Here is a 26,310-nt window from a genome sequence, read left to right on the forward strand (position 1 = left end):
CACAATTATACAGGGACCAATTCATCCTAAGTGTTTCTTCATACAATAATGGGAGCTTGAAAATAACGTGAAGCAAGAGTTGACAGAACTGAAAGGAGAAACAGAAAATCCTCATAATGGTTGGAGATTTCAGTAACCTTCTCTCAGTATTAATAAAACAAGTTGGTAGAAATTCAGAAAGGATAATGACCATTAGCCAACTTGTGCTAATTGATGTTTTTTACAATTCTTGGCACAACAGCAGAGTATACGTTCTTTACAAGCACATATGGACCACTTACCAAGATGGACCAGTATCTACTTTATAAATCTCAATAAACTTAAAAGGATTCAAATCATACAAAGTATATTTTCTGACCAGAATGGAACTGAATTGGAAATCAATAGCAAAATGGTATCTAGAAAATTGGAACTATTACTAAACTAACACACTTCTAAATAATCCACAGGCCAAAGAGGAAAGCAAAGTGAAATTAGAAATTCTTTTGAACTGAATTAAAATAATACAGAACATTTAAAAATCTATGGATACAGTTAAAGCAGCACTTGGAAATTTGTAATGATAAACACATATGTTAGAGGGGAAAAAGATCTCAAATCAATTACCTCAGGTATGTTTTTAAGAAATGAGAAAAAGAGGAGCAACTTAAATCCTAGATAAGAATAAGAAAGAAATAATATAGAACAGAGGGGGGGAAAAATAGAACACAGAAACCAATAGAAAAGAACCAATAAAACCAAAAGGTGGTTATTTGAGATTTTCAAAAATAATAAACAATTAGCCAGATAGATCAGGCATAAAGAAGGGAAGACATAAGTGACCAATATCAAGAGAGATGTTTCACCACAGATTCTACAGATGTTAAAATATAACAAAATATTTTTGAACAATTTCAGCCAATAAACTTGAGAACTTAGGTGAAATGAATAAATGAGTATTTGATCTTGTTTTGTGAAGATTTGTGAAGTCCACTCAAAAAGAAATAATCAGGGTAGCCATATATCTACCATGAGTATTGAATTTATAGTTAAATCCTCCCTACAAGGAAAACTCAGATCCAGAAATCTTCACTGGTAAAGTCTACCAAACATGTAAGGAAGAAATAATAATATGATGCAAACTCTCCAAAAAAATTGAAGAGATGGGAACACTTGCCAACTCATTCAATAAGTCCAGCAATATCCTGATATCAAAGCCAGATAAAAACATTTTGAGGAAAGAAACTACAGCCTAATACTCCTCATGAACACTGATATAAAAACTTTTGACAAACTTTTAGCAAACCAAATACAAAAATATATATAAAGAATAGTACCTCATGGCCAAGCGGGGCTTATTCCAGGATTGCAAAATTGACTTAACATTTAAAAAAATCACTCAATGTTTTGTTCCACCAAACCCACAGCAGGAGTCACCCCAAAAGTGACAGCAGGGGAGTTTCCACAAGGGAGTGTCCTGAGTTATCCTGAGACTGGGCTGGTTGGGATTCAAAGAAAGAAGCACTAAACACCAGGGTGATCAGTCCAAAGCATTTATTAGGGGAAATTTTATATGACTGAACTGCAGCAATCCTCACCACAAACAGCAAGAGAAAAGGCTAGCAGTTCACAACAAGGGGATTAGGATATGGAGTTTATATGAGGGCTTAGGAATTTGGCTCAGGGCCAGGGCCAGTTTATTTTAGTGTTTGGGGCAACAACCTAGATACCTTTATCAGTGCCTGGAAAAGTTTAAGGTCTCGGTTTGGATTCAAGCCTGCTAAGAAAAATCTGCAGCTGGCCAGGTAACAAAGCAGTCAAGGCGCTCTGTGATTTTTGGTCAGGACACGGAAAGATGGCTGGGGAACGTGGAGCCCCTACACAATATAACTCACTGTATCAACAGACTAAACAAGGAAAAAAAACAATCATCTGAATAGATACAGAAAAAGCATTTGACAAAATCCAACATCTGTTCCTGATAAAAACTCCCAGCATGAGGAAAAGAAGGGAACTTCCTTAAGATTTTGAAGAGCATTTACCAAAAAACCTATAATTAACATGATGATGGTGGGAAACTGAATGACTTCCCCCTAAGATCAGGGAAAATGCAAGAATGTCTGCTTTATTGCTTCTAGCCAACATTGTATGGGAGAGTCTAGCCAGATTGGAAAAAAAGAAATAAAATTATCTATGTAATTTTTAAAATCCTATTTAATTTAGCAAGGTTGTAGGTTATAAAATGTAAAAGAAAAAATAAATTGTAACTCTCCAGATAAGCAATTAATAATAAGACCAAGCAATTTGTCCATTTTGTCTAAATTGTTGAACACAGTGGGTTAAAGTTGTTCATAATATCCTCTCCTTATCCTGTTAATGTGTGTAGAATCTGTATTAATGTCCCTTCTTTTAGTCCAAAAAGATTTAGTTGTTTGGTCTCTTTTTCTTTTGATTAGTCTTATTAGGGCTTATTGATTTTATTAATATTTTCAAAGAATCACAGTTGGTTTTTTCTCTATTGTTTTTGTCTTTTCCCTTTCATTTATTTCCACTCTTACCTTTATTATTCCTTCCTCTTTGATTTCCTTTTTGCTTAATTTGATTTTTTAAAAAAATATTGATTTGGTTGATTTTGCCCTTGATTCTAGGGCATAACCCTTAGTCATTGGATGTAGTCATTAATTCTAAGATGTTGCTCAGTGGAATGTCCAAAGTTTTCACCCAGTCTGTATAACTTGGAAATATTTAAATTTCCGATATTTGAATTTAAACATTCAAAAATACACTATCTTCCCAGCATCAGATGACTGCTGAAATTTCACTTCATCTCTTCCAGTCTTCCAACTGTTGCTGTCCATTGGGTTCTTTGGGTCTTACCACATGCATGTACTGTTATAATGTCAGCCAAAAATATGAGGGGATTTTTTAGACAGATTTTGGGGTTCCCTTTTCAAGGTTCCTGCCCCAATTTTCAGTTGATCTGGCATTTCCAAATTTCAACTTCTGAGTGTTTTAGAATGGGAAGAATGCTGCTTTATACTGACACTCTATTCCCCATGTACTGCACAGACTAATGCCCTCATGAAAAAAAGCTGGATAAATGTGGATCTTACCCACTATTTTTCCCATCTTTCAAGAATTGTATACCTTCCTGTGTTTTCATGCTATTTTGGTTGCTTTCCAGGGTCTTTGAAAAGAATCTCGTCCTTGTCCAGAGTTTATAGTTGTTATTTGCAACAGGGTCTGTCCAACATAAGCTACTGTGTCACTTCCAGAAGCTAGAAGTCCCTCTTTTATTTTTTGATTATTGTCTTTGAAAAGTATAGAAACTTCCTGGATCAACTATTTTCAGCAGATTCATGCAGCATTTAAGTCAAAGCCATATCCCAGCAATTTTTCTGTGTGACACAGGATTTTATAGACAGTCTAGGTAAGAGATAATAGGTAGTAGCAATAAGGGTAGTGACAAGTGGTCAAATTCCATTTTCTTTTATTAAGATTAACTATTTTATGTGCCAATATTCTGTTGTTAGAGAGTTCAGACAAGCTATAAGAAACTAAATTATCTTTTCTCTTTCGGCATTTCTCAAAACTTTTAAAATCAAAAGAATTGCATGTATTTTTAGTAACAGAAAAATATGCTTTGACAAATTGTTCTTTATTTCCTGTTTCCAAAAAGAGCTTACGGTTGTCTGGTGCAAGCATCATAGACATTGCAGATTTCTGGCTACATTTCTATCCCCTCTCTTCCATGCACAGCCCAAGTTCAGCTAAATTGTCTGACATAAATTTTCATAGATGCTATGTAGAGAATTGCTGAAAGGAAGATGAGTAGAATCTGTGAGAATAGAGTCACCTCCAGTGCCTAAACAAGAAATGATTTCTGTAAAGAATATCTAGGAAGAAAATCAATAAATTGTTCACGATTGATTAGTCTGCAGGGAGTAATGTGGATGAACTTAAGTTTCTGGCTTGTGCAATGAAATGGATGGTGTTGTCAAGCCCTGAGACAGGAAACAGTAGATATGAGAGAGGAAAACATATATGATTTTCAGCTTTGGAGTATGAGATGTCCTTGAGATTTTTATTTGGAGGCACCTATCTAATCTCCATCTGCAGTATTGCCTCCATTTTTTTCTACATCATATGCATCTTATCATAGTGTAACTATGAATTTTTTAACTCCCATTTTTAATAACTAACGTTTCCCAGAAAATAAAGCAAACAAAAGGGAGCAAATTCTTAGTCTGGCATTTGAAGTATTCCACACTCTGGCTCTTTTTTTTTTTTTAACTTTTCAACCTTATTGGCCATTATTCTCTACAAGATGGTGGTTTATAGTTTCTACATAATTAGGAAACACAGACAGTTACAGAGAAGGCCTAGTGAAATTCCATTCAGGCAAAGGTAGTAAGCAGAATATTGTGATTTGTTTGCTTAAAACCTTGAGATGAAAAGCAAAGTGAGTAAAAGACTAGATGGCCAGGCATGCTGGTTCACGCCTGTAATCCCTGCACTTTGGGAGACCGAGGCGGGTGGATCACCTGAGGTCAGGAGTTCGAGACCAGCCTGGCTAACGTGGTGAAATCCTGTCTTTACTAAAAAATAAGCCGAGGCTGGGCACGGTGGCTCACGCCTGTTATCCCAGCACTTTGGGAGGCCGAGGCGGGTGGATCACGAGGTCAGGAGATAGAGACCATCCCGGCTAACACAGTGAAACCCCGTCTCTACTAAAAATACAAAAAAATTAGCCAGGCGTGGTGGCAGGAGCCTGTAGTTCCAGCTACTTGGGAGGCTGAGGCAGGAGAATGCTGTGAACCCAGGAGGCGGAGCTTGCAGTGAGCCGAAATCGCACCACTGCACTCCAGCCTGGGTGACAGAACGAGACTCAGTCTCAAAAACAAAACAAAAAAATCAGCTGATCAGCTGGGCGTGGTGGCACACGCCTGTAATCCCAGCTACTCTGGAGGCTGAAGCAGGAGAATCGCTTGAACCTGGAAGGCAGAAGTTGCAATGAGCTGAGATCAGGCCATTGCACTCCAGCCTGGCCGACGAGAGCAAAACTCTGTCTAAAAAATAAAAAATAAAAATAAAAAAAAGACTAGGAATTTTCCTTCTTGTATACCTTCGTGAAAATAAGTCTATTTGTGCAAGTTTAGAAACTGCAATTACAGACTTCTTGGCACTATGGAGCCTAATGGTCAAGCAACCCTGCAATGGAGAGACAGTATAAAAATTATCTGGACAATGCAACACTTTATCACTTGTTCAGAAATTTGAGAGGATGAGAATAATTAAGATTTCTGATAATGTGTTATGATCATGTATTTATTGCTACAGTTAGTTATATATTTTTTGGCACAATGTTTACCTGCTAATCTTAATAGAGTTCAGATAAAATTCAATTGTAGGCATTTTTCCCTTCTATTGGGTTAATTAGTCCAAGCGAACTGAGCAAAGGTTGCAGGGAGCCCCAGCATGGCTGAGGAAGACCTGGTGAGGCATCCACTGGCTGCTGGGAGGAGAGCATTAGAGGTACCTTCTGAACAGCACTGTCCAATAGAAATATAATGCAAGCCACATATATAATTTTAAATTTTCTAGTATTTATACTTAAAAAGCAAGAAGAAATAAGATGACTTTCACCCAACACTGCTTCCAAATAAGCAGTACTCTGGAGAACACGAGAAATCCTCAGAAAAATAAGCTCCAGCTCTGAGGTGCTGATTATGGTAGGGAAATCAATACAGATCAAAACATGGCACAGGGAGCTTAAGTTCCTAGGGAGAGTAGAAAATCGATAAAGCCAAGAGATAGCTCACCTTTGACTTATTTTTAACCTGAGTAGCTATCATATGCCAAGAGCTGTGCAGTTTTCATTTACCCCATGCCAAGAACGTAAGTAGGCTCTACTGACCAGGAAGTTAAGTAATATGCCCGAGGTACGTTTTCAATGGAAGAGGCTGACTGAGGGTCACCCAACTTATATCTCGAAATTTCACGATTTCTACAAGTTCTGTCCTGGGAGGCAAGAGTAGATGAAATGAGCACACTCTACGACAGGCAAATAAACCTCAACGCTTAGCCGCCCGGCACCTCCTAGGGCCGGAAGCCTCTCAGCCCGAAGCCGCTGCTGGCTGCAACCTCCGTCCCGCAGTCCAATTAGCAGCCGCGACCCGGCGCCCGCCCACGCCGCGTCACGAGTCAGCCAAAGATGGCTGCGCCCAGGTAATTTGAGCAAAGGCCACAGTGACCCCCGGCGTGGCTGAGGAAGACCTGAGGAGGCACCCACAGGCTGCTGGGAGGAGAGCATAAGGTACTGGTATTCCGGGGGAGGGGGTGAAGTAAATGTCCCGGTGTCAGGAGAAGCACGACGCGGTGACACGCCAGCTACCAGCAGCGCTGCGCGTAAATGAGAGCAAGTAGAAGTGTAGTTGGCTCTTCGTGCTATCTTTTCACTTTGCACTCTAGAAGGAAAGACCTTATATTTAAATTAACCCAGTAGAAAGGAAAGATGCCTGAGATTGAATTTAATCCCAGGTTTACTGTTAATTTACAAGGTGACCACGGCCAAATTTGATTTTCAGAGGCCCCACTTTACTTCTCTCTCAGATAGGCCCCACACTGCTTATCTCTCAGAGCTCTTCCAAGAATGACATGAGATAGGTAACACAAAAATCTTTCGAAATATTTGTAGTTTTTACAGGCGGCGTTGTCTTTGATACATATTTGTTATTAATATCGGAGACAAAATGCCCACAGGGGCTGCCCAGTCAGCACTTATACTGAATTGAGTGACTTAATTGCTCTCAGTACAATATATACATACTAAATTTGATTATATATTTCACCACCCCATACACAAAATCATTCAGAGCGTCTGTACAGCAGAGATTGTGTCTTATCATCTTATCGTAGCCAAGGCCCTCAAAAACTTGACTACCAGAAACCTAGACATAAATTTCTAAGGCTGCATTGTACTTATTAGGTTAGCTTTAAGTCTAGAGATATGGAATGTCAATGTACTCAACATTTCCAAATGACCTCTTATCGATATAAAACAGGTAGCAATAAATATTTAAACGAGTGCCTGTAATGTTGTAGGAAATAAGAAAATCTGGTTTCATAAAAGCATGTTTTCCTTTGTTGTTATCCCTGAACTTTTTTTTTTTTTTTTTTAAGACCGAGTCTTGCTCTCACCCAGGCTGGAGTGCAGTGGCGAGATCTCGGCACACTGCAACCTCCACCTCCCAGGTTCAAGCGATTCTCCTGCCTCAGCCTCCCGAGTAGCTGGGATTACAGGCAGCTGCCGCCGTGCCTGGCTAATTTTTGTATTTTTAAAAGACAGGGAGTTTCACCATGTTGGCCAGGCTGGTCTCGAACATCCTGACCTCAGGTGATCCGTCTGCCTTGGCCTCCCAGGGTGCTGGGATTACAGGCGTGAGCCACTGCATCCAGCCTTTGTTTTTCTTAACTGTTACCCTGAAACCTGAGCCAAATCATCATTCACCATTCCCTTCACGTTTTCACCCTAACTAGTGCAGACATCAACAAACTACTGGCATGTAGGCCATATGCAGCCTATAGCTTGCCTTGGTACAGCCACCCAGCTAAGAATGATTTTTTTGTTTTTATAGTTTTTTTAAAAACAAATATTCAACAAAGGCTGTATGTTACCTGCAAAGCCTACCATATTTACATCTGGCCCTTTAAAGTTTGCTGAGCCCTGATCTCAGGTATACCTAGAAATGAAGTTGCTAGCTATGTGTGTCTTCTATCTGCTAAATAATACCAAATTCTTTCCCAAAGTGTACAGTTTGGGTAAAGCTACCCCACAGAATGTACACAGAATGTAGTTTTAGCTACCCCGCATTCTTGCCAATAATTGGAATTGTCAGATTTTAATTTTAGCTAACCTATGGGTACCTATTGGTATCTCACTGTGGGTTGTTCCCCCAGTTATAATGAAGGTGAGCATATTTTCATGTTTATTGGCCGTTTAACTTTCCTTTTTGTGAAGTGCCTGTTCAAATATTTTGTCAGTTTTTCCATAGGGCTGCTTACCTTTTTCGTGTTGATATGTAGTTCCATGTATGTTCTGGGTACTAACTACTCTTTTGTCAGTTCTATTGCATTTTCTCCCACACTAGCTTATCTTTATGGTATATGTTGATAACCATAGGTTCTTAACTTCAATACTGTTAGTTTTATAAGTCTTTTATGTTTAGTGCTATTTGTGAATTGTTTAGGAAATACTTTCAAGGATTATGAAGATATTCTGTATTTCCTAAAAGCTTTATGTGTTGCTTTTCATGTTCTGGTCTCTGTTTCACTTAGATTTTTTTTAATAATATATATGCAATATTTTTTTCAGATTAGCTTTACAGTATTATTTTTAGTCTTCAGAAGTTTTTTAAAATTCTTTGTATAAATTCTTGAGAAATGATATCTTCATGTTTTTTAAAGCTCAAAATGGAAAATCATAAATCCAATACCAAGGAAAACATAACAACTGTTGATATATCCAGAAAAATTAACCAGCTTCCAGAAGCAGAAAGGTAAGATTCTTAATTTAAAAATACCTTTTATCAGGTGGATTTTCACCATTGATTCATTATCTCAAATTTATCTGGTTTGAGTATAAACAACATGGAATGTGAGAAGGAAATTGCCCTTTTCTTGCCTGGATGAGAGCGTTTAACCATTTTGCTCAACATCACATAGCTAATTGTGGAAGGTGAGGCTGGAACTCATGTCTTTGGACATATCTAATTGTATAATGTTTTGAGTTTTTCCATTAGGCTTGGATTATAGTAAAATGTAAACATTTACAGACCCATTTAAATAACAAAACTTTAAAATAACTTTTAAAATGTCTTTTTTTTTTTCCAGTTCTTCTGTCAGTATGCTTACCACTCTAAGAGTACCATAGAACACACATAGCAAGATAGAGAATGTCAGAGAAATAGGATCATGGCTAAAGATCTTTAAGATATTATTAAAGAGGGCCAGGCATGGTGGCTCACGCCTGTAATCCCAGCACTTTGGGAGGCCAAGGTGGGCAGATCATCTGAGCTCAGGAGTTCAGACCAGCCTGGCCAACATGGTGAAACCTCATCTCTACTAAAAGTACAACAATTAGCTGGGCATGGTGGCAGGTGCCTGTAATCCCAGCTACTTGGGAGGCTGAGGCAGGAGAATCGCTTGAACCAGGGAGGCGGGGGTTGCAGTGAGCCGAGTTCACACCACTACACCCCAGCCTGGGCGACAAGAGCGAGGATCCGTCTCAAAAAAAAAAAAAAAAAAAAAGATATTAAAGAGAAAAACCAATATAGGGAACATACTAATCTTTGCCAGGCAGTTAATGTGTACTTCCACAAAATGTCTTACACTTTGTTGACAGTCAAGAAGGTCTCTCTGACTATAAAAGGATGAAAAGCAGCCACCTGGGAAGGAGAGAGGGACAGTGTCTTAAGTAGAGTGAATGGCATATGCCTAGCCACAAGATAGCCAAGGCTTGTGGTACTTGAGTAACCATTGTTACTGAAGTACTAAGGAAGTGGGAATAAGGATCAGGAATAGTTTTGAGCAGGGGGATGATGTTAGCATTTCTAAAGAACATTCCAGCTGCTTTTTGGAAAGCAGATTTGAGGTAGGAAAGAAAGGAAACACAAATACCAGTAGAAAAAACGGCACAGTAATCCTGGTGAGTGGAGATGGTAGGGGTGGTGACAGCTGAGATGAAAAGAGGATGCATTTAAAATACATTCTGGAAGCATAATCTTGCTATCTTCAGGAATAGAAACTGAACAAATCCCCATCTTGCTGCCACTTACCATCTTAATCAGGGAGAACCCATAAATCAAGACCAGTAGTGTTCAGAAGAAGGATCTCCAAGGGGAAGAAAACAAAAGGCCAGTAGTAAGAACTTGGTGAGATCTTAAAAGCTCTTTCACCCCCCTCCCCACACTCCAACTCCACTCCCTTCTAGTTGTTTTCCTGAGGTAACGGAAAACCTTTTAAAGCAAAAAAGGATCTATGTCCATGTTTCCAGGCCAGCAAGATAGGGAAAGTGAGAAAGACTAATAAAAGAGTAGTAGGCTGGGCATGGTGACTCACACCTGTAATCCCAGCACTTTGGGAGGTGGAGGCGGGCTGGTCACCTGAGGTCAGGAGTTTAAGACTAGCCTGGCCAACATGGCGAAACCCTATCTCTACTAAAAATACAAGAATTAGCCAGATGTGGGGGCGCGTGCCTGTAGTCCTAGCCACTGGAGAAGCTGAGGCACGAGAATTGTTTGAACCTGGGAGGCGGATGTTGCATTGAGCTGAGATCATGCCACTGCACTCCAGCCTGGGCGACAGAGCAAGACTGTCTCAAAAAAGAGTAGATGGTGGCAGCTTTGAAGAGAAGAAAGCAGTCTGTCACTGGGTTCTTTACCAAATTAGAAAGAATACCTGGAACTGCAAAGTAAAATTTATTTTAGAGGCAATAAATGTTTCAATCATTGGCATCTAAACTAGGCAGATTACAGTGTCCTGTTATCTTTGCCTTGCTCCTATTTTTTCTCTTCATTCCCATTTTATCTTCTAAGTTTCAATCTTCATTTCTTCTTGGATTATTAATCAGGTATTTAATGGTTACTTGGCATGTCCTTCAGTGTATGGAGCTTTCTTAATATCAAAAACTTCATTTTCTGATCTACAGCAATACTTTCACGTACATGTTTGTCATTTGTTAAATTTGGGCTATTTCATGTCTATTTCTTGTGTATGTCTTATCAAAAAGTCATGAGTTTTTAGTTGGTATAGGTACGTTTTTGGAAAACTGGCAAGGCGCTGCTAGGTAAAAATTTTGTGCTTTTAATTAACTAAACATTTTGACTTTAGCTATGGGAAAAATCTGGTTGGGAGAGAGCAAAGTTTGCTATGCAGATTTCACTTGTACTACTTTTTATTTAGTTGTATATGTAACACTTGTAAATAAATGGACTTATATATAATATGTATATATGTATGTTATATATAGCAAATTGTTTACCTGAGCATTGGGATTTAAAATGGGGATAATATACATTTCACATGATTTTTATGATGAAGTATTTTAGAGGAAGTGTTCAAGTTTTTTATTCCCCCAACCCCCACAAAAAAAAAAAAAAAAAAGGCTCTTCACATTTACATGGTTTTTGTGGTTGGTAGGTTCTCCAGGCTGTCATCACTAATTATAATCTATGTACTCCAAGTTCCTGAACTGCCACTGTCTTGTACCACCATTACCATTTTCATAGACTTGTTATATCTCATTTACATCTTTCTTCTCCAGTAATATTTAACTATGTTAACCTTGAAGATAGAAGGTAATTTTTTGTGCCTTTAGCACTAAGTCTGCTGCATACAGTGGGGTTCTCAATGAGTGATAGGCATCATGATTGCAAAGTGTCAGATAAGAAAAGCAATACCTTATACAACGTAGGAAGCTGAGTTCCTAGAAAAGCTATTTTAAGATGAGTGTAAGCCATAGAAGTTAGAGGAGGTACTGTGTGGCTACTTTGGCTAGTTAAGAGTAATGAAAATTTTAAGACTGTATTGTAGATGGCAATGTAAGTGGTAAAAAAGCTAAGTCGTAGTCTGAAAAGTTTGGAGTCAGTATTTTCAATATTCAGCAATCATGTTAGGTATTACTTTTTCCCAAAACTAAAGAATGCATAGGACATAGGTTAAAAGTTCATACATAACCTGGCTTCAAATCCAGTTCTACCACTACCTGAAAACATCAGTTTATTTCTCATCAATGGGTTGTTATAAAGTACCTAACATAGGGTATTGCTTAAATGTTAATACTCCCAATCCTGACACTAATGTTTCAGGGAAGAGTGAAAGAAATCACATTAACTCCACATTATTGAACATTTTCTGTGTCAGGCTGAATACATCTTTGTATCCATTGTCTTCTGGTTGTTTAAAGACTAGTGTAGAAGCCTGACATGTAAATTGGTGATTATATAAGATAGTACTGTCTTGTAATGTGTTGTGCTAGAGAAGTAAGTATTAATTATTATGGGAGCTCAGGAGAGGCACCCACTGGCTGCTGGGAGAAGAGCAAAAACCTATATATAAAGCAATTTTTAAGATTTTGGTTCTATAAGGGATAGATGTTGTATCCAGTTAGTGTATTCCCAAAGTCCTATAACACATGTCAAAATCGGGAAAGCTCACACACACAATAATGCCAAAGAAAAAGTTCTTTCTTCTCACCCTTTCAGGAATCTACTTGAAAATGGATCAGTTTATGTTGGATTAAATGCTGCTCTTTGTGGCCTCATAGCAAACAGTCTTTTTCGACGCATCTTGAATGTGACAGAGGCTCGTATAGCTGCTGGCTTACCAATGGCAGGGATACCTTTTCTGACAACAGACTTAACTTACAGATGTTTTGTAAGTTTTCCTTTGAATACAGGTAAATTCTACTTCACTATCACCAAAGAGTTTGCCTTAGTACATGTTATTTGCAGCTTTAGTCCATACTTATTAATATCAAGTAGCTGTATGCTGTAATGCAGTTAAGATTAAATCTTGCTAGCCTATATAATGTGGCAAATAACTCATATTAGTATGGTCTACTAACCAAGATGCACATACACAGCAGTTCTAAATACTTTTTCTTTAATTGAGATGGAGTTTTGCTCGTTGCCCAGGTTGGAGTGCCCTGGCGCGATCTTGGCTCACTGCAACCTCCACCTTCTGGGTTCAAGCAATTCTCCTGCCTCAGCCTCCTGAGTAGCTGGGATTACAGGTGCCCATCACCATGCCCGGCTAATTTTTTGTATTTTTAGTAGAGACAGGGTTTCACCATGTTGGCCAGGCTGGTCTCAAACTCCTGACCTCAGGTGATCCACCCGCCTTGGCTTCTCAGAGTGCTGGGATTACAGGCGTAAGCCACTGCACCCGGCAATACTTCCCTTTTTCTAACATATCTTTCTCACAGTGCTCATTTAGAGTAAGAAATATTTGGAAATCCATATATACATATATATGAAAATTATATATATGGAAATATTATATATATACAAATGTATATAAATAATATGTTGGCTACCCTAGATTTTTTATTTATATTTTATAGAGAAGTTCCTTAAAGGGGGAAAATATTTTCATGGGAATAACTCTTTGTACAGTAAATCTCTTAAAGCACTAAATGCATATACATTTATCAAATACATGGAGATTTGATTTCCTTTTGAAAATTTACCATGTGTGCTGAATACTTTGAGTATAGTTAATCATAAAAAAACTTTTGATTAATTATTTCAAATAAAAATATTACCATGGGTGCTAGGGAAGGCAGTCCATCTAAATTTTATTAAGTGCTGCTCCAAATTTCTTTAAATTTGACGAGTATTTTGTTTTAATTCCCATGACCAGTGGAAACAATTTCTATGATAAAGGAAGACCTATCGCCCATTTAATTGAACAGACTGAGTGAAAATATTAGCCCAGGTCTGTTGATAAAAAACAAGGCAGAAAGCTAGCAGTAGCCCAAACCATGAGATTATTATATCTAAGTTGAGAACAAATTAGAGAATTTTTTTTCCTAAAATAGTTTTACCAATTATTCCTAGCTATTTTAAGTTACTCATAGATGTAATTATACCTTTTAACAGGCTTTGTAGAATTACATTTGATATATTACCTGAAAAATACCTGTGATACACAAAAGAGGATCTTACATTCTTTAAATCATGTTTGCTTCACTATCATGACCTTCATTTCTATGACTAATTTATTTCCTAGGTGATTTGGATTGTGAAACCTGTACCATAACACGGAGTGGACTGACTGGTCTTGTTATTGGTGGTCTATACCCTGTTTTCTTGGCTATACCTGTAAACGGTGGCCTAGCAGCCAGGTAGGAAATGAAAAACTTTTTATAATATGTGATTACCTATAAAACTCACAACTTAAAGCAGCAAATATATTTTGTTTTTAAGGCATTTAGACCAAAGGCAATGTTACCCTCTTGATTAGAAGTTAGCAAGACCTGTTTTTTCTTATAATGAAATTCTACTTATCAAGAATTTCAAACAGTTATACTTGGTGTGTAGTTAGGCTATTAACCTTAGTTTGTGTACTGAATACTAAACTAACTACAAAGCTGCAAACAGTATTATGCATGAAACTTCTATCATATAAACAATTATCTTGGATGAGTTTGAACACTTGCACTAAAGGAAAATTCCATCAGAAAATGTCTAGCTGTTATATTAGCCTTCTATTCTAAAATAATTCTGGCTATTCTCTGTTGAACTCTTGCATCAGCAATCTATGCTATAGCCTTGAAGCAAACTGGATAAAGAAACAAGTTTTTAGGATTAATAGACACTGAAGACCTTTACTTTAATCTTCAGTTTTATCTTAAGACTTCTAGGACTAATATGTATCACAGATGGGTTTGCCATTTGATACAACAATCTTTTCTATTGAACTATCTCAATGTTTTCTTACAGGTATCAATCAGCTCTGTTACCACACAAAGGGAACATCTTAAGTTACTGGATTAGAACTTCTAAGCCTGTCTTTAGAAAGATGTTATTTCCTATTTTGCTCCAGACTATGTTTTCAGCATACCTTGGGTCTGAACAATATAAACTACTTATAAAGGCCCTTCAGTTATCTGAACCTGGCAAAGAAATTCACTGATTTTAAACAAATATGTAAACAAAAATAAAATGGTAAAAACAGTTTATGTCTAATGTTATGCATAAACATAGACTTGTAATTTATCACGAGGTATAATTCTGGGACCTACAACAAAAGGCTACACAGGGCAACAAAAGGCTGAATCTAAGTAAAAGCTACCCACTTAAACAAGTTTAACTTCACTAGTTTGCCCAGTATTCTCTTCTACCTTGCTTGTTCTACTCTTTTACCTTAGGCGTTGAGTTTGGTCTGTAACACAAGAGGAAAAAGTAACTATATAGTATTTTACACTGAAGACTTCATAATGCCAAACAGGAATAAAAAATGAAAAAATATGTATCAATATACTATACCAAATGTTACTTATAATTCACTTTCTCAATTCAAATTATTAATCCATAGATTCTTAGAACTGATTTAACAACCTTCCTCAAATCAATCAGCTTCTTGAGTCATTCAGGCTCAGCTTCAGCTATTATGATATAGATCTACCTACTTCGAGTCACCTTATTTAGAAAGCTGTATTTTTAGTTTAGGTAGTCTTTCAAGCTTCCATTTATTGTGGGATATTTAGAATCACAAAATTAACTAATCTCTCTGACCCTCAGTGAAATATCCTAGTTGGTTCATTTCCTAAGATCATTTAAATTTTTGATGTGCTTTCTTCTGTTCTCCTAACATTTCTCATCCTCGTTCTCTAAACCATTTTCTTTTGTGACGGCAACTAAATCAGCATGCTCCAACAGAGCTTTCTGTGATGATGGAAATATTTTCTATCTGCACGGTCAATATGTTAGCCACTAGCCTATGTAGCGGCTGGGCACCTGAAATGTGGCAAGTGCAATTGAGTAACTGAATTTTTAATTTTAAACCATTTAAAATGTTTAGCCACGTGACCAATGCTTACAGTATTGGACAGCGTAGATCTAAACCAACACATATGAAGCAAGCCAATCATCACAGAAAAGTACCAAACAAAATTTTAAGTGGCATCCAAGATTATTCATGAATCTCTTAATTATTACTTCCAAATAGTGACATATCTGTTAAGTAATCTTATGCTACTTAAAATTATAATTTAGAAAAGGCATCTTTGTGAGTGAAACTGGCCTTTAGCTTCTGTTTAAAGAAAAACATAAAGGTGTGCTGCCAAAGATGAAAAACTCATGTGAAATTAATAAAATACAATCTCAATTTTTCAGAAAGCAAAGATGATTTGTTCAACAGGCACATAAAATGTATTATCTACCAAACTTATATAAAAAATGATCCCAGTTATGAGGCAAAAGAATCTATGTGCACAAGAGACTGAAAGGAAGCATGCCAAAATGTTTACTGTGGATATTCTATGGCTTATAGAGTTATAAGGGTGATTTTTCTTTTCTTCTTGATTCCTTTCAGGATATTCCAAGTTTTCTATAAAGAATATGCTTTACTTTTACAACTAGGGAAAGAAAGACAGAAAGATATATATAACATTTAAAGGGCAAAACAATATAGCTGTTTATTTTACAGGCTAAAATATCAAGATGAAAAGCTCTAATCCCAAATCATCCATTTTACCTACATTCTGTCACTTTTACTAAAAGCAGAGTTCTACTCATCCCAGTGAAAAAACAATGAATTAAAAGTAATTTCTGGCGTTAACCCAAGTACCGAGTTAGACTCCTTAAAAATATAGAATTATGTAATCAACTTAGATAATTCAAAGCCCAATGATATAACTAAGTTCTTTGACGATTGAGCACACATTGTTTCCTTACTTATCTTTAAAAATTCCTAGTCCAATTACTCCCTAGCATAATACCATTTATAAATGAGAATGAGTTTACAATGGTTTCTGTAACCAAAAAGTATTTCTAATATCTGTCCTCTGCCACATATTTTTAAATTATCTTTTCCATTAGCAGAAATGGGCAACATAAGCAATAAATCATGTTAAGTCTGTTGCTACAAATTTACTTTGCCAAAATTTTTGTTCAGAGGGCAGATATCTGCATTATTTAAGGACATTTAGTCATTTGTAGCTAACACCTGAAGTAAACTACCCTCAGTCAATTTTTAATATTTCAGTCTAGTCACTGTAGACAAACTATTTAAATCTTTTATAATTTACTTTGTGTAGTTATTTGGCTTAAAAAAAAAAGAGGGCTCACATTCTATTTAAATTAAGACATTAATATATTTTATAAAGCCCAAATTATAGTACACTAAGAGCCAGAGGGGTCTAGGGAATTGATCTCAGTGGGTATACAGCAAAGACAAAATTTGGAGGCAGACGCTAAAGGAAGTTGAGATAAATAAAATTCAAATCAGTGTATTAACAGAACTACACAAATGTTTACAACACAGTAACTACACTTTTCAATTAGTTCATTGTGAAAACTGAGCAAAATATTTTCAACAATTTTGGGTCAACAAAAAGTATGGAGTATTTTAAGACAATAAAGAGTGACTGGTGTTGAGAGTACTGAGGCTACACATAGAGGTACTGAAATTCAAATCTGAAAAATACTGTGCTGGCCACACATAACACTACAAATTTCTAATGGAAGAATTCCCTTTTTGATCCCCAGCTTAGGTGGTAAGTAAATAAAAAAACAGCTCAGAAAAACAGCAAAAATATTAACATTTAGGAGTCTCAAAACTTTGTATTGGCTGTGAGTCTGGGGGAAAAAAACATAAATGTCATACTACCAATTAAACTTTCAAGAGTCATCAGATTATTTAGCTTTAAAATTTTACTAAATCAGAGAGACCTTAAACTACACATTCAAAATGCTGAACTAGGTAATCACATATTAAAAAGATAATGACTCATTATCAGTGAATTACCCAGTCTGTTCTATCAAAGTAGTAGTTAAGGTCACCAAATAATGTTGGTGCCTTTGGTTCTGGAATTATAACTAGCTGTACTGTAGGAGCATCAGCGCTTAAGTTTTAAGCCAGTGGGAATACTCTTTGCTGCCTGGCTTCACAGGCACTGAATACACTTAAAATGGTAAGAAACTGAATGGATTTAATAAGTTTTGAATAATACAATAACCAACTGTATATTTATTATGAAGTAAAAGCCAATCTCCTACCCAATCCCTCTTCTATCAGCTGCACATTTCCAAATAAGTGAGATAAAATGACTCAATCTAAACCACATGAAGGAATGTATTAACATAATCCAACAAAAATGAAATAAAACAATCCAGAGTTTTGAGTGTTTTTTCACACTTGTAATAAACTGAAAAAATATTTCAATTAAAACAACCATATGCCACAAAAAGCCACTCCCATCATCCACAATACTAAAGTCCTTGTACAACACTAGATAAATTTTTATATAAAACAGTAGAAACTAGCATACCATTAATTAGAAACCTCAAAATATTCAAAAAACAGTATCAAGTACTCAAGAGAAAGCTCAAGAAGCCAAAACCTCAAGAATCCATACATCCTGGTTGTTACCCTAAATTGTAATTAACTACCCACACATTTAATCATAATCAACTTTTTCGAAGATATACAAATCAATGCATCTATTTAAAAGGACTACTCTTTATAGTTCAGAACTTTACATTAACTTTTATATTCTACTCAGCAGGGTGTCTGTCTGTACTCCAAATTAGCTCTCATGTTCCAGGAAATAAATACAAACTCATATGCCTTGTGATCACTGATGGCCTGCTTATGTAATTCTAGTCCACTAAATATTAATTCCATAGAATATGCTCTTGATTATGTAAAAACTCTAATTTCTTGATGAAATACTGTAATTCTCCAAAGGTTACAATTTTGTAAAGATATGCAATAACTGAGTATCACTCCCATGAAAGACAAAAAAAGTATAATTTTGTTCCAAGATTAACTTAGTCTCATGTATCTCTATTAAGTCTTTCAAGGATTCCAGAGAATCTTTTCATATCTCCATTTCTGGAAAGTGAAATCAGTATAGAAGTAATTTGGGAACTTGAAAATGGCATTCATTTTTTTCAGCAGATGCCAAATTTTTGACCGACATGGTTCTCACAATTACTTTGTTACCATCAGTCCAGTCAGTTAACAGGTTGTAGGAAAAGATTCGTTTTTGCAGACACTGCTAAGCTGTTTAAAGAGAAGAGAGAGAGATTAATTTAGTGATTATAAAATGCACAAATATTTAAAATATTTTGAACACTTTTTGTTGGATTATATCAGAGGTGTGACTACATTTTAACAAAAGTGGACTTTTTAAGATAAGTCTGGTCAAAGAAGTGCAGAAACAGTAAGTCAATATGATAGAAATAGTAGGTCAAAATATGATGTGTTAGTTCAATTAATGTATGAACTCCTGCCACCATCAAAAGACAAATATTAAAAAGCTACATCTTTAGTCTAGTTCTGTGTTTTACCAGAGGCACATTTAGAAGAAAAACAAAAGGGTCACCCAAATACTAAATTGTTTTCAACCATTACAGTAAGTAGAGCCAAACCTAGAAATTTCAAAAACAATCCATTTTATATTCCAGAAATCTCCTTTATCCATGTGCTAATCATCCAGAACACAATTTTCTAAAAATAGTAAGACAACAGTTTCACATTAATCATAACTTTTTTAATTAACAAGTAGTGAATCGGACACTTTAAGATATTGTTTACTACATACTGAAATAAACAGATCTGTTTAAATTCAGAAACCCAAACATTTACAGTAAAATGTGCTTACACATAAATATGACCAAATTTATTTAAAGCCCCTATTAGATAGATCCTAAATACATGCAATTACCATGTAAAAACAAGACCATGAAGTTGATGTAAAAAATGACAAAATCACTAAGTCACCAAAACTAGAAAAAAAAAATGAAATGGAAACTGAGAAAAGACAGTTAATAAAACATAAGGAACCTAACAAAGCAGCTTTAAAAATAGGCCATACTAATCCTTCCATTTTCAAAATTCTTATCAAGTAATTCCAAAAACTGCCATTTATAAAATGACATTCTAAAAATCTACACTTGGAATTTCAAAGTATCTCAATTCAGAAAGCTTTGACTACTGTTTCTCCCCAGCCCACAATTTCAAATAATGCAGGAAAAGTATTGACGTAAGGAAGAAAATACTCCAACAGAATGTTATAGTTTTTAGAAAAATGAACTTACTGCTTTCCAGAACCTTTTAAGACCCACAGTCAGCATTAACAATCATTTTTCCTATTTTCATCCATTATTTTCCAATGTCATGTTAGAGATGAATAAATTCTTTCAGCCCATAACTAAAAGATCAACAAACCTGGTTTTATTATGACACCATATTTTTGTCATTGGTACTGCACAAAATTATATACAAAGAAATATATACAAAATGTTCAAGTATTAGTTAAATTTCAATTCAAGGCTTCTGTTTCAAAAAAGCTACATTTAACATATTTCATAAAGATAGCACAAATTAGTCATTTCAAATAATCTTTCCAACTACTTTTGGTTTATATATATATATATGTATGTGTATATATATATATATATATATATATATAATTCAGTAGGCACTAAAAACCCATGCAGCTGCATTGTGAGGGGCTTGCTCCTGCCCTTAGGTATAAGCAAGTTCATCACTCCAATTTGTGAGTTTGGCTACTACCCATTCATGCTCAAGTGCAGTAGTAGATGATTTTACAAAATATGCTGTGATGCACTGGAAACCAAAGACCAATTCAGGTCTCAAATCGTATTATCTAGCAACAAAACATTTACAGTTGTGCAAGAACAAGGATTCCATTTTCATAACCAAATAACAACAAAATAAAACATTTTATGTGTAAGATAACTTACATCTTTGGACTGCTGGAAAATACTTTTTAATTATGAACATTTTAAAAATAAAAAACAGCAGAAGCCCTGATATTACCTCTTTTTCCTCATTTCTTATACTACCTTTTAAAATAAAGCAGGAAATGTGGCCAGCAGCTGGTCCCGTCTCTTCTGCCCCAACAGCTGTATCCACTTTAGCACAAAGAAAAACAAGGATGCTAAATACGTATATACTTTATCAAGCAGTGATGTTTCACAAAGAATTTCTTAATGCCTCTTACACTGAAGGACACCATAACTCAATTTATACAACTGGTTAATAGATTCAAGGGAATAAATCCCACTTTTAGGAAAATAGTGCCAATCGTGTCATTTAAGTGGCCAGAACCACTCAATTTAAAAAATTATTTTAAAATAGGACAAATACTTTTGAAACACAGAGAGTAAGATTCTTTGTGAAGCCTCACTTTACACGTTTTCATTCACATTTCACAACCTTCAATATCTAATCATACATAAATTTAACCTAAAATTTTAATACAACAAAAATAAAGATGTTCAACAATTTATTCAATCTCAGTGATAGGGTAATCACTGCTGGTCCTCAAAGAAACATTAGCCATTCTTATTCTCCAATTAACTAAAACGCAGGAGTCTCATATTTATGTTAATTTCCAACTTCTCTAATGATGAGACATTAAAATGTTACTCCGTATAGACTGTTTCTATATCTCATACTGAAAACTAAAAGGCATTGTTGATATTTAAGAGATACCTGTCACCTCCAGCAAAATAACTATCACATTTGTGCATGCCCCAAATACTTAATTGTCAACCTCTGAAAAGTTGCCCTAAAATCGGAATTCCAATTTGCACCTTGTACAACTCGGAACTTCCATTCAACTTCACCTGTTTCACTGTCTCCAAACTGTCTCTCTATAAGCAGGTTTCAGTGTACAGTTGGAACCGATGTCATCCAAGGCCATGTCCACACTGGGGACAGAAGAGCTAGGTACACGCAAGTCTGAATAAGGGGACACATTAATAGCTATTTCAACCAGAAGAGGCATCTTAAATACATTCTTGACCAGCACAAGTCTGTTTCCAGGGTGGACAGGGCCCAAATTAGATTTCCCTCCCACCTTCCAAAACAGAAAAAAAAAAAAATCACACACACACAAACTGAGATGTTGCCCATTAAAGTAGACTAAGCAGCAGAGCATGAGCGTTACGGGAAGAGATGGATCCTTACCAGGTTGTGAGGCGGGAACGACTGTTCTGTAACCCCTACAACGGAGCCTGGCAGGAAGGAAATCACCTAAAAAAGAAACTGTCAGAGAGATTTAATAGTCACATGTTATCATTAGGAGTTGGTTACTGTGTCACATTCATGCTTTTAGCTAAACACTTTAAGATTCAATATTACTTTTTTTCTCTCCTCTGAAATGTGTCCGGTGAAGATGTCCCACTAAGGTAAGTTTGACATGGTGTAAGGGAGTTGAAAGGGGTAAACGCGGATAAAGAGCAGATTACTTGACCCTACATTTTAAGAGAAGACGACGCCTTCCGGGCGCACGCCGAGCAGAACTCCACCGACACCTTATCCTTGTCCACATGGAGACAGACTCCTCCCGCCGAGTCGTCCTCTTCCAGCAGGTCCTGCTTCTGCTTTCCCACCGGCAGAGCGTAGTCGTGGTCACCGGCGGGCGAGTCTCTGAAGAGCGAGGTGGTCAGCCGCAGTCCCACGCCGCTCAGCCGGCTCAGCAAGCGAGCCAGTCCAGTCTCGTTGGCTAAGACTGCCCGTAGGTAGCGACTCTCCTCCTGCAGTGCCTGTACGCGTTTGCCCAGCTCCCGATTCTCGGCCCGCAGCTCCTGGTTCTCGGCTGCCAGACCCCGGACTCGACTCTCCAGCCCCATCACGTACTCCTTCTTCTTCAGCCGATTAAGGCGGGCAGCGGCCGCCGCCGCCTTCCGGGGACTCTTTGTCGCCGCCTGGTTGTTGTCGTTACCGCTGCCGCCACCGCCGCCTCCTCCTGGGGACTTTCTCCGCCTCTTCTCGGCGCTGCCACTGTCACTGCTGCTGCTGCAGCCTCCGATACCGTTTAACAGCCTTTGCAGCAGGTCAGAGAAGCGCTGCATTTCAGCAGCCGCGGCCTCATCGTCATCGTCCCCTCTCCACAGGCCGCCGCTATCCGAGCCTCCGCCAGACGAGGAGAGAGGCCCCGGCGAGCTAAGCCCGGGGTCCAGGTGCCAGTCCGGTTGCCTGGGGTCCAGGAGATCCGCCAGTTCCAGCCCAGACAGAAAGTCCATATCCTCCGTCTCTTCCCCCGGGAGGCTGGCGATCGCCTCCTCCTCCATCTCCTCGGGCGAGGGCGCGCGCACGGCCACGCCGCCGCGGCTCCCCCTCCCGGCTTCCAACTCTCCTTCGTCGTCAAACTGCTGCTTGCGGCCGGGAGATCCGGCCGCCGCCGTCTCCTCCTCCCCCGCTGCAGCCCGGGTCAGGTCAGAGGGCAGCGAACAAGTCGCAGCCGGCTCCGGGCTCTCACTGCGGGTTGGGGAGTTGCTGCCCGAGGCTGCCAGCAGCTTGGTCAGGCTATGCCTCATGAGGGCCAGCGGCGGGCCGCGGTAGGCCCCGGCCGCTAAGAGTGGGCCTCACGGGCCCCAAGGATCCCAGGCCCCAGGGCGGGTAGCCCCCGGCACTGGCCGAAACGAAATGCAGGGAAAGGTCCGAGTCGCCTCCCGCCTCACTTGGCTAGTCGACCCCCCGCGCCAAGGCGCGGGGAGGGATGGGAGAACGAAGCGGTGAGGCCCTGCGATGACTCGACCGCGCCACCCAGACAACGGCGTAGCCGGAAGTCAGTGGCTTTCGCCCCAGCCCCGCCCACCGCGTTTCGCGCGCCACCAGGCCGTAGTGTCGCGAGATTTCAGGGTGCTTTAGAGTGGGAATAATTCCAGCTTTCTAGTGATGTCATAATAACAGCGGCAAAAATAACAACAGTCTCTAGATTTATCCACCCTAATTCAATACCACCCAATACCCAGACTCAACAGTTCAACACAACATTTTGCTATATTTGCTTTATCTTTACATAAATGCTTGTAAATTTTTTTTTTTTGCTGAATCATCCTAAAGTTGCAGATGAGACACCACACCCCTGCGTACTTCAGTGTGCATCTCTAAAAATAAGGACTTTTTTTCATAATCATAATACTATTACCAAGTCTTCAGAAAATTAACAATCGTTTACTAATACTATTTAATACCTGGGCCATACTAGATGTCCTCAGTTGGATAATGGATATGCTAGTTACCCTAACCTGATCACTACATTCCATATGTATAGAAATATCACTATGTACCCAATGAATATGACAGTTATTATTTGTCAATTAAAAAAAATTAAAACCAAAGCAAAATGAATGTAGAATACAACATTGCTTACAAAAATTGTCTTCAGTTGTTCTTGCCATTTTTGTAAGTAGATGTTTTCACTTGAGCCAAGATCCAATCAGTACTGACTTACTGCATTTGGGTAACAAACAAACAAAAACTCTGACAAATAGAGCCAGAAAAGGCTATGAAGAGAGGGTACTCATGCTTGTATGCCTGAAAACAAAGACTGTAAAAACCACAACGTTGCACAAAGACCATCACGACCTTATACAAAACCTCTGCAAGGATGTTTGCCCAGAAACTGCCTGTCCAACCTTTAACTGACGTCACCCTTGTTATTGACCTTTGTAACTAAGATAATTATTTCAAAACAATGTGTAACCATCCTCATTTTTTTTCCTTTAAAACTCTTTGTCTTCCTTCGTCTTCCTGAATACACACATAGTTTACTATGGCATGCGTTTTCCCACTGAAATGCTCTATTCTCAAAACATATCTTTTATTTTAGAGACCTTTTCTGTTTGTTATTTAGGTTCACATCCCACGAGGGATTTGAGATTTGAAGCAGCTTACAAATACAGATATTTAGGTTGACATCCCACAAGGGATTTGAGATTTGAAGCAGTTTACAAGTACATTAGAATATAGTAAAACAAAACATTTTGAATTTTTAAAAAGCAAGGCCAATAAAAGATGAACTAGGAAGAGAAGGAGTTCTGAAAGGGGAAAAGGTTAATCTTGGAATTGGATGGATGCAATATCTTACTCAGTTGTTTGAATTGGGCTAAAAATTGTTTCCTGTCAGCCCAAACAAAAAAAGAGAAATGAATTTTCCTTTGTTCATGAGTATACATTAATTCCTTAACCGCTCTTCTAGTTCTTAAATCTTAAAGAAACTTCTCTATAGGATACTGAATAATGTAGCAGATATCCTCGAGGATAGCTGCTTCTATGCAGTATTTCTTAGAGACACAGAAAGCAAGTTCCAGGGAAGTTGAACACTGACAGGTCCCAAATATTGAGAAATGTGCCTGGTACTGCATAGGCTTCAACAAATATTTATTGAGTGAGTGAATAAAGTCTACAGTTTTGACTGAAGCCATAACACTAAGGCTCAACTGAATGAAAACAATTATTTCAAGGTGTGAAAAAAGTATGACCTGTGGTATCTAGAAGAATAAATAAAAGGACTCCTTGTCCTGCTTAACATTCCATTAGGAAAGATTTTGCCAAAGTACAAGAGCACACATTTCAAGGTGATATATTTATACTCTGGCCTCCCTTGAGTACAGGTGTTTTGTATGGCTGATAATCCCATCCAACTGCATTTTCCCCTTAGGCAAAATTCAATATTATTGACTGATTATATTTTTTAAATTACGAAATTTTGTTTTAAATACACATGATTTGGCTGGGCGTGGTGGCTCACACCTGTAATCGTACCACTTTGGGAGGCCGAGGCAAGAGGATTTCCTGAGCCCAGGAGTTCAAGACTAACCTGGGCAACATAGAGAGACACCAACCCCCCACCCCCCGCCGCCAACCCCCACCCACTACCATGCCTGGCTAATTTTTTGTACTTTTAGTAGAAATGGGGTTTCACCATGTTGGCCAGGCTGGTCTCGAACTCCTGGCCTCAGGTGATCTGCCTGACTCAGCCTCCCAAAGTGCTGGGATTGCAGGGGCAAGCCGCTACAACTGCCCAGATTCGCTTTTCTTTGATTATTGGAAGGTTGAATGTTTGTCACATGACCAATTGACATCTAATGCGAATAGGATTTTCACTTCCCTAACTCATTTTTCTTTGAAGTAGGGGAAAAATGTTCTTCAGGGAAGATGTTTGTCTTTTATCTTCTTGATTTATGTGAATTCTTTACATTATAAGGAAAACATCCCTTTGTCTCTTACATTTTCCAACTTTTTTTTAAAATCATTTTACCATTTACTAGGGGTGGAGTTGTAAAGCTGCTTCTCAGGCTGTAATTTTTAAATAGTCAATTTATCAAAGACCAGGCTCAGCAGCTCACACCTGTAATCCCAGCACTTTGGGAGGCCAAGGCAGGTGGAGCACTTAAGGTCAGGAGTTCGAGACCAGCCTGGCCAACATGGTGAAACCCCATCTCTGTTATAAATACAAAAAATTAGAAAAAAAAATTAGCTAGGTGTGGTGGCACATGCCTGTAATCCCAGCTACTTGGGAGGCTGAGGCCCGAGAATCACTTGAACCTTGGAGGCGGAGGTTGCAGTAAGCCAAGATCGCGCCATTGCACTCCAGCCTGGGAGACAGAGTAAGACTATGTCAAAAAAAAAAATCCACTTATCAATTCATTGAATAATCCATACTTGTCCCACTGACTTCCCAACATGCCATATATTAAATTCTTACATACACTTGGATCTATTTCTGGTCTTTATCTATTTTATTGATCAGTTCTGCAATTCCAGAAGCAAAATCACTCC

At 37.9% G+C, this 26,310-nt stretch overlaps 2 protein-coding genes across 13 annotated transcripts; one reads left to right on the forward strand and one right to left on the reverse strand.

Moving 5' to 3' along the window:
* Positions 1–5,949: 5,949 nt before the first annotated feature.
* TMEM126A (transmembrane protein 126A) lies at positions 5,950–14,717 on the forward strand. The gene is made up of 5 exons (XM_019036756.3): positions 5,950–6,295; positions 8,446–8,537; positions 12,243–12,436; positions 13,771–13,885; positions 14,484–14,717. Exons 2-5 carry the CDS (start codon positions 8,452–8,454, stop codon positions 14,674–14,676), a joined length of 588 nt encoding a protein of 195 aa, XP_018892301.1. The 5' UTR covers positions 5,950–6,295; positions 8,446–8,451; the 3' UTR covers positions 14,677–14,717.
* Positions 14,718–16,154: 1,437 nt separating this feature from the next.
* CREBZF (CREB/ATF bZIP transcription factor) lies at positions 16,155–23,329 on the reverse strand. Of its 12 annotated transcripts, none has more exons than XM_063710725.1 (4): positions 22,000–23,329; positions 21,709–21,786; positions 21,366–21,480; positions 16,155–20,648 (listed from the first exon to the last, which is right to left on the reverse strand). In XM_063710725.1, exons 1-2 carry the CDS (start codon positions 23,058–23,060, stop codon positions 21,771–21,773), a joined length of 1,077 nt encoding a protein of 358 aa, XP_063566795.1. In that variant the 5' UTR covers positions 23,061–23,329; the 3' UTR covers positions 16,155–20,648; positions 21,366–21,480; positions 21,709–21,770. The 12 variants fall into 12 exon arrangements, with proteins under 12 accessions (XP_063566795.1, XP_063566798.1, XP_063566791.1 ...); XM_063710728.1 differs by having other exon boundaries at positions 16,155–18,771; positions 20,580–20,648; positions 21,366–21,786; XM_063710727.1 differs by having other exon boundaries at positions 19,903–19,921; positions 20,580–20,648; positions 21,366–21,786.
* Between the last annotated feature and the right edge of the window lie 2,981 nt (positions 23,330–26,310).

The sequence above is a fragment of the Gorilla gorilla genome, chromosome 9 (assembly GCF_029281585.2).
Source record: "Gorilla gorilla gorilla isolate KB3781 chromosome 9, NHGRI_mGorGor1-v2.1_pri, whole genome shotgun sequence".
Lineage (NCBI taxonomy): Eukaryota > Metazoa > Chordata > Mammalia > Primates > Hominidae > Gorilla > Gorilla gorilla.